This window comes from Rhagoletis zephyria, unplaced genomic scaffold (genome assembly GCF_001687245.7).
Source record: "Rhagoletis zephyria isolate East Lansing unplaced genomic scaffold, Rhagoletis_zephyria_1.1 Rzeph_scaffold_00033, whole genome shotgun sequence".
Lineage (NCBI taxonomy): Eukaryota > Metazoa > Arthropoda > Insecta > Diptera > Tephritidae > Rhagoletis > Rhagoletis zephyria.
The window spans coordinates 755,855-762,164 of NW_016157117.1; the positions used below are offsets into that span (position 1 = coordinate 755,855).

A 6,310-nucleotide genomic window follows, 5' to 3' on the forward strand; every position below is an offset into this window, starting at 1 on the left:
GCTCTCGTGAGATTTAGCTCTGTTAATATTCTTCTTTTCTGCTTTGTATTTTGCTTTCGCTGTTAAGTATTCCAAATATTTGTCGCTCTTAAAATGCGCTTCGCCAGTTTAGTTGGCTCGAAAAATGTGGCATTCACAGTTCTTGGACCTTCTCTATAAATATACGTTCTCTGTTATAAACGTTCTCTGGTCGAGTGGTGCACTCGTCGAGGTGTGGTGTATTTGGCCGACTGCACCCCAAAATTTCTGGCAGAAATTAGTTCACAGAGAAAATGCGCCTTCTCAGTTATAAACGTTCTCTGGTAATACTGTGATAAATAAATTATTTTAAAGGTTTTTTTTTTTGTTTTCAATAAAATCTTTTATTTTTTACCAAAGAAATGTTTTGTATGCACATATAGCGCTCAAAAAAATTTTGTTTTACGCAAAAAAAATCCCATTTGCAATATATGTATCCAAACAGACGTTCTTACCAGCCTTAATTTTTCGATTTTTTTTATAAATACACGTAAATAAATTTATTATGTTGTAATATAAAAATGAAACACGATAAATTAATTATTTTAAAGGTTTTTTGTTTTTTTATAAAATCTTTTATTTTTGATTAAAGAAATATTTTGTATATACATATGTATGCACGTCCAATCATACAAACGTATACTATTACATAATTTTCATAATTATTATTCTGGAGTTAATACTTTGACAAAATGCGCCCTTTGGTTTTATTTTTTATATAAGTTGTAAATTGAAGTTATAACGAATAAATTGTATATCAAAGAATAGAGACATAAAATGTGGAACTCAAAAGATTGTTGATTCATCAGCGATCAGAAATGTTTTTTTTTTCTGCTAAAAAAAATAACCTTACAACCGTTTTTTCTCAATAACTTCGGACGAAAATTGCACAAAATATTGCGTGGGAGGAATGCATCATAAAGGTACATACATACATATTTACCATTATACATATATAAAAAGGATAAAAAACCAAAAAATACGTATACAAAACTTTAACTATTGTGCTTCACATTACCTAATCCCATTTTAACTCCTACATTTATGTATCTTAAGGATTTCTTTTACGCAGCTTCTTAAATTCGATTAAAAATATTTGTTTCGCAGATTATTTTGCGCAAAATATAAAGTAAAGCTGAAGCAATCGCCCATGGCATTCATCCTCTACATGTCCAGAAACATTAATCAGTACCCAGTATAGCCAACTTAATATATGAGTGTAACGTATTTGAATAGCCGGAATACACTGAAAGAGACTTCAAATAAAAAAATTGTCGGCAGTTTTCGTTTGCGCCCTTATTTTACCTGCTAAGTTTTATCCACAACACCACCATTGCATCGCCTTCACTTCCGACGCGGTGCTGTTAGGGCACGAGATAATTTTCCCACTACGAAGGGCCATAGCACAAGTAGTGTGAACCAAATAGGCGAAATATCCTCAAACGGCCACCATTTGGGGTATTTGCGTCCTCTAGGCTTAGCGTTCTGGACCACAGCAGAACGGACGTCGTTTACAACCTTCTCCAGGCTATTCATGCGTTGATTCACTGCCACCAAATCGGCGTTCATACGCAATACAGTTGCCTGAACTTGTTTCAAAAGTTCAGAATTATGAACCATGGCTTCAGTGAGGTCGCCATTCAAGTCTACTGGATCACCATATTCATCATCAGATTGATCCACCGTGCCACTGGACGTGGCATAAGTGGAAAGGGTTAAGGATACTTCAGGCATCATTGAAGTTGTTGGCTTCGATTGTGTTGCGATGATTTCTTCGTGTTCAGTTGTGCCATTCATCAAACCACTGTTGTGATCTATATGATTTGGTTTCTTTGAAACATGTCCGTTGAATTGAACAGTATTGGAGAGCTAAATATTTGAGGATATAGATAATGGTTAAATTAATTGCTTAATCAATTAATGAATAATTTCACTTACATCATCCTCTTCACCGCTGCTGCCATTCACACTTGCTCCATGTTGTGGACTGTTGGTGCGTGAATTGAATGGCGAATTTGGGTGCGACTCTGCAAGCTCACGCATGCCAGGTGCCACCATATCCAATTCATCTAAGTTTATATTATCCAAGCCACTAATGCTACCCACAAAGTTCTGTACATTTTCGGTAAACGACATTGTTTCAATAATTTCGCGTAAATTTTCTACATAACGTTCCATAGCTTGATGTTTCGTTAAGTGACGATTATCATTCCAGGCATCCCACTTCGCTTTACCAACAACATCCCAAAATCCTGGACGTTTTTGATGGCAAGGGCCTTCTGTTGCTTGCTTGTAGTATCCGTAAAATTTGAGCATCATGGCGGTGCTAGGCTGATATGGGCCATTTTTAGGTAACCCTTTGATCACATTGACGGCGGCTTGAAAACGCTCCTCAATCGAAGCCATCGTATTTTAGTGGCAGTAGATTTATTGTGTTGTAAGTCGCAGTAAGTTGCTGTTGATGTGCTGAAAATTCCAATCATTAATTCCCTTTGTATGCCGCACTCAAACTGATAAATGATGTTGATTTCTACTTATCATTGTGTATGAGAGCAAGTCGTATTGAACACATTTGATAAGAATGAAATCGTTGCAAAAATGTTTATTTATTATAACGGCGTTTAGGGCCTAAAACTTAAAATATGTATGTATAGTATATAAAGTTGAATTAATACATCAAACTGCAAGGTAGTTCAGCTGGCATACAAATTTGTTCGTAATATTAATTTTGTGAACAATTTCTGCAGAACTATGTTGCTTCAATTTAATACTTCTGCTATAATAGGAAACCTATTTAGTTTATATGCGATTGCGCTAAATTTAGTGAAAGAACGCACTGAGTGTAAAATTAAGTCATTTATCAGTATTAATAAAATGAGTAGAAGCGATATGTAAGCATGTAAAATCTTGAAAAGCGAATATTAGAGGGGCAGTTAAAGCGAGTAAATGTGCTAAAAAATTAAAAGATTTTATTTAATGTCATTTACAACAAAGTCGTTTTTCCTAATATAAAGAATTAAATTTTAATCGCTTCAAAGTGCTATCTAATAAGAGCTATTTAAAGAATTAGCGACATTGTTAGCTAAGCCTAGCATACTCGTACTGGTTTTGAGTGACTGCATAGTCATAACGCGGAAATTATACATCTCCTACTGACGCATTTTAAGCGATTAAAATCCTACCCGGCAAGCTACGAATGCACATACACATACGCTAATAACAACTAAAGTTAGGTAGAGGTGTTGTGAAACATACTGCAACGAAAAGTAGTCGCGCAACAAGTTTTTCAATACAATAAATAGACCACGTACTATCTAAACAACCTTAAACAAACTTTATGCAAGTGAATAGTTGAAAACCAGCTGGAAAGCGAATGGATTAAAAGAGTGCAAAAGTAAGCGGAGCGAATCGCTATCACAAATATACTGCCTTCTAATATCTGCTGCAGCAATATAAATAATTGCGTTTGAAGCTTCTATATGGCTCTTTGTTTTTTGCTACACTTCTTTCCATATACATATGTATGTATTTTAGATAGGTACATAACTCTCTGCGTCACATTATTTAAACAATTCGCCCATGATTTTGCGATCCCTTCTTGAGTTTATAATCTTAATGTCTGAATGACCTTTGCTTTTCCGCTACTATCGCTTATAAAACTTAGCAAACGGCCTTTGATCCTACAGAGCGTTTTCGAACGCAAATAGTATTGTACCGTACGTACATATGTATGTACATAGATATATATTTGTATATTTTTATATACATATGTATGAATGTTCATATAGCGTATTACCTTTGCCGATCTCCTAAATGATGAACCTCGGGACAGCTCCTTTGGCACTCTGAAAAATACCTGCTAAATATAAGACTGTTTATGCACAACTCGACTATAGTTAAATATTTTACGTACTTTCTTGGTTCGCTCGTATTCTTGCTGCGTATTTTAACGTAGAATTTCGTAAACTATTTTTTCGTAAATTTTCCTTTCGTGATACTTTTAAATGTTATTAAACTTTAACTAATAGAAACTTTGTATCGCATACTTGGCTTTCACGTGTTATTGAGTTGAGAGTTTGTTTCAATATAAATTTTAGAATTCTGCTATTACTAGTTTTCATTTAAACGCCCAGGTAATTTATTTTCCAACTGGACCTATTCACACATTTTGATAATGGTTTTTGTTTGACATTTCGAAATTGTCTTTGTTTATTTCTTCTCTCACTCTTTCTTCCAACCACAACAGGGTTGCTTTAAAACTAGTGTTGCCGTTCCAAAAATTTGTTTTCTACCGAAAGGCCCACACAAAATCTACCAAAATACCAATCTACCAAAAATAAAAGAGTTCCCTTCTATTTCGCAACGGATACATCCAGCGCATGATTCAATAATACAAGGTTCGATAAACTGACAGTTGTCTCTCTCGCACCGCTCCCTTAGCAGTGGGACCGTGTTGCTTCTTTGCAAATTTACATGGAAACAGTGTAGCTTTGGCGTGAAATAAAAGTATAAGCTTTTGTGCAATATGTTTATTTGTATATGCATATGAAGCATATTTAACTGATGAAAACCTAAGCATTGGATGTTTACATCAATCTCATAGTAGGCTTATTTTAATTTTGAGTCATTTTGCAGTTTTTATACGGCTAAATAGCGTATGATTTACGCAATTCACGTAGATATATCAATATTACGTTCAACATTTCGTTTAAAATGCCAGATTTCCTGCAAATACATAAGAATTTACGAAAGGAATTTCCCAACTAATTGCCTACTTTGCGTACTTTTCTACTACCATTTTCGAAACAAGGGATTGCATTCTTGCCCTTTCTCTGTCCTTCGTAAATGCAACCTTTTGTAAGGGAGTGTCAAACCGCAGCTGTCAATAATTATCTAACCTTGTATTATTGAATCATGCATCCAGCGATTATCCGACGCGGCGCATAACAGGGCAGTACAGCGAAATCGGGAGAATTTCGATTTTTCGCTATGTGACATTTTCAAAGAGAGATGCCACTATCATTGTTCTCATTATGGTCTGATTATGCATACTTCGCACAACTTCGCATAAACTTCAAACTCGTATGTACCTTGTGTGTATTTTGTATGTATTCCATTACCCAGAAATTAGCAGAACTTTTAAAAACTTAGCGATCTGTTGAGTTTAGATTTTGCTTCACATTTTCTTAAGTTACATTTCTATTGCACTGGTATAAATTGTTGTGCGAAGTTGCCCGAAGTATGCATAATCAGACCTTTAGTCTGTTCCAGTACCAATCACATTTACAGGAATTACTGAGAAGTTGTTCTTGTACATACATTCGCGTATATTTATATTCGAAACAAAGTCGAAAGTTAGTTGCCGCCATTTCACTGAAAATTATGACAAAAATCAGCAACTAACTTTAATGTCGACTTCATTTAGGCTATGAACATGCAATCGTCAGTTAGTTTTCCTAACTAAATCCTAGAGTACAGGAACAGACTAAGGCTATTTGCACACTTGTCGTCCAATCATAGTTGCGTTATCGTATCGCCCTGAAATTTTAAGCCGAGTACATGCATTTCAAAGGAGATTGGCACACTTTTCGTTATCGGCAAATGGAAGAAGATGCAGAAACGGATAAGTACGGAACTGGCGTTTGCCAATCATTGTGCACGCATTGTTTGTTTACATTTTATGGGGAAAAATTAGTAAACAAGTTAATATTTGCATTAAAATTGTATACAAATTAGTATTTCTTGCAAAAAATCTGTGGAAATTATCAAAAAGTGGATAATTGCATTAAAATTCAATAAATGTGAGCGTTTTAACTATAAAATATGACAAAATTGTAAAAGGTCTCTGTGTGCATGCACAAAACACATTTCAGGAAAAGAAAAGAAGAGATATTACTGAAAAATGTCTAGAATTGGTGCAGCACAGTCTATATTTTGAAAATGGCAGGTTTTTGTAAATATTTCGAAAAAATATCAACCAGAAAAACAGAAAATACCTGCTCCAAGGGAATTTTTAGACGCCAAATGAATTGAAATATCACGACCGACTGTGCGAAAGTGTAGTCGTCATGTAATCGTTGCATCATGATTGCAACGATGATTGGACGACCAATGTGCAGAAAGCCTATCTGATTACACTGAACAGCTAATTCTGGGAGATTATGCGCTCTATACCGAATATAATTACACCACTGCTTCACATGCGCTGCTTCTCTATGCCCTGCTCTCTCAATGTAAGTATAGCTAGTGCTTGAATCCTACTTAATATTTGAAAAGTTAATCCTTTTTGATT

The 6,310-nt window shown here is 35.0% G+C and overlaps 1 protein-coding gene across 3 annotated transcripts; it reads right to left on the bottom strand.

Annotated features, from left to right (window-relative positions):
- Positions 1-597: 597 nt before the first annotated feature.
- Positions 598-4,211, bottom strand: LOC108364761 (acyl-CoA-binding domain-containing protein 5). Of its 3 annotated transcripts, none has more exons than XM_017618599.1 (5): positions 3,932-4,211; positions 3,815-3,863; positions 1,957-2,484; positions 1,324-1,887; positions 598-1,264 (listed from the first exon to the last, which is right to left on the bottom strand). In XM_017618599.1, the coding sequence occupies exons 3-4, from the start codon at positions 2,422-2,424 to the stop codon at positions 1,363-1,365; spliced, it is 993 nt and encodes a 330-aa protein (XP_017474088.1). In that variant the 5' UTR covers positions 2,425-2,484; positions 3,815-3,863; positions 3,932-4,211; the 3' UTR covers positions 598-1,264; positions 1,324-1,362. The 3 variants fall into 3 exon arrangements, with proteins under 3 accessions (XP_017474088.1, XP_017474076.1, XP_017474083.1); XM_017618587.1 differs by having other exon boundaries at positions 3,815-3,874; XM_017618594.1 differs by having other exon boundaries at positions 3,815-3,877.
- Between the last annotated feature and the right edge of the window lie 2,099 nt (positions 4,212-6,310).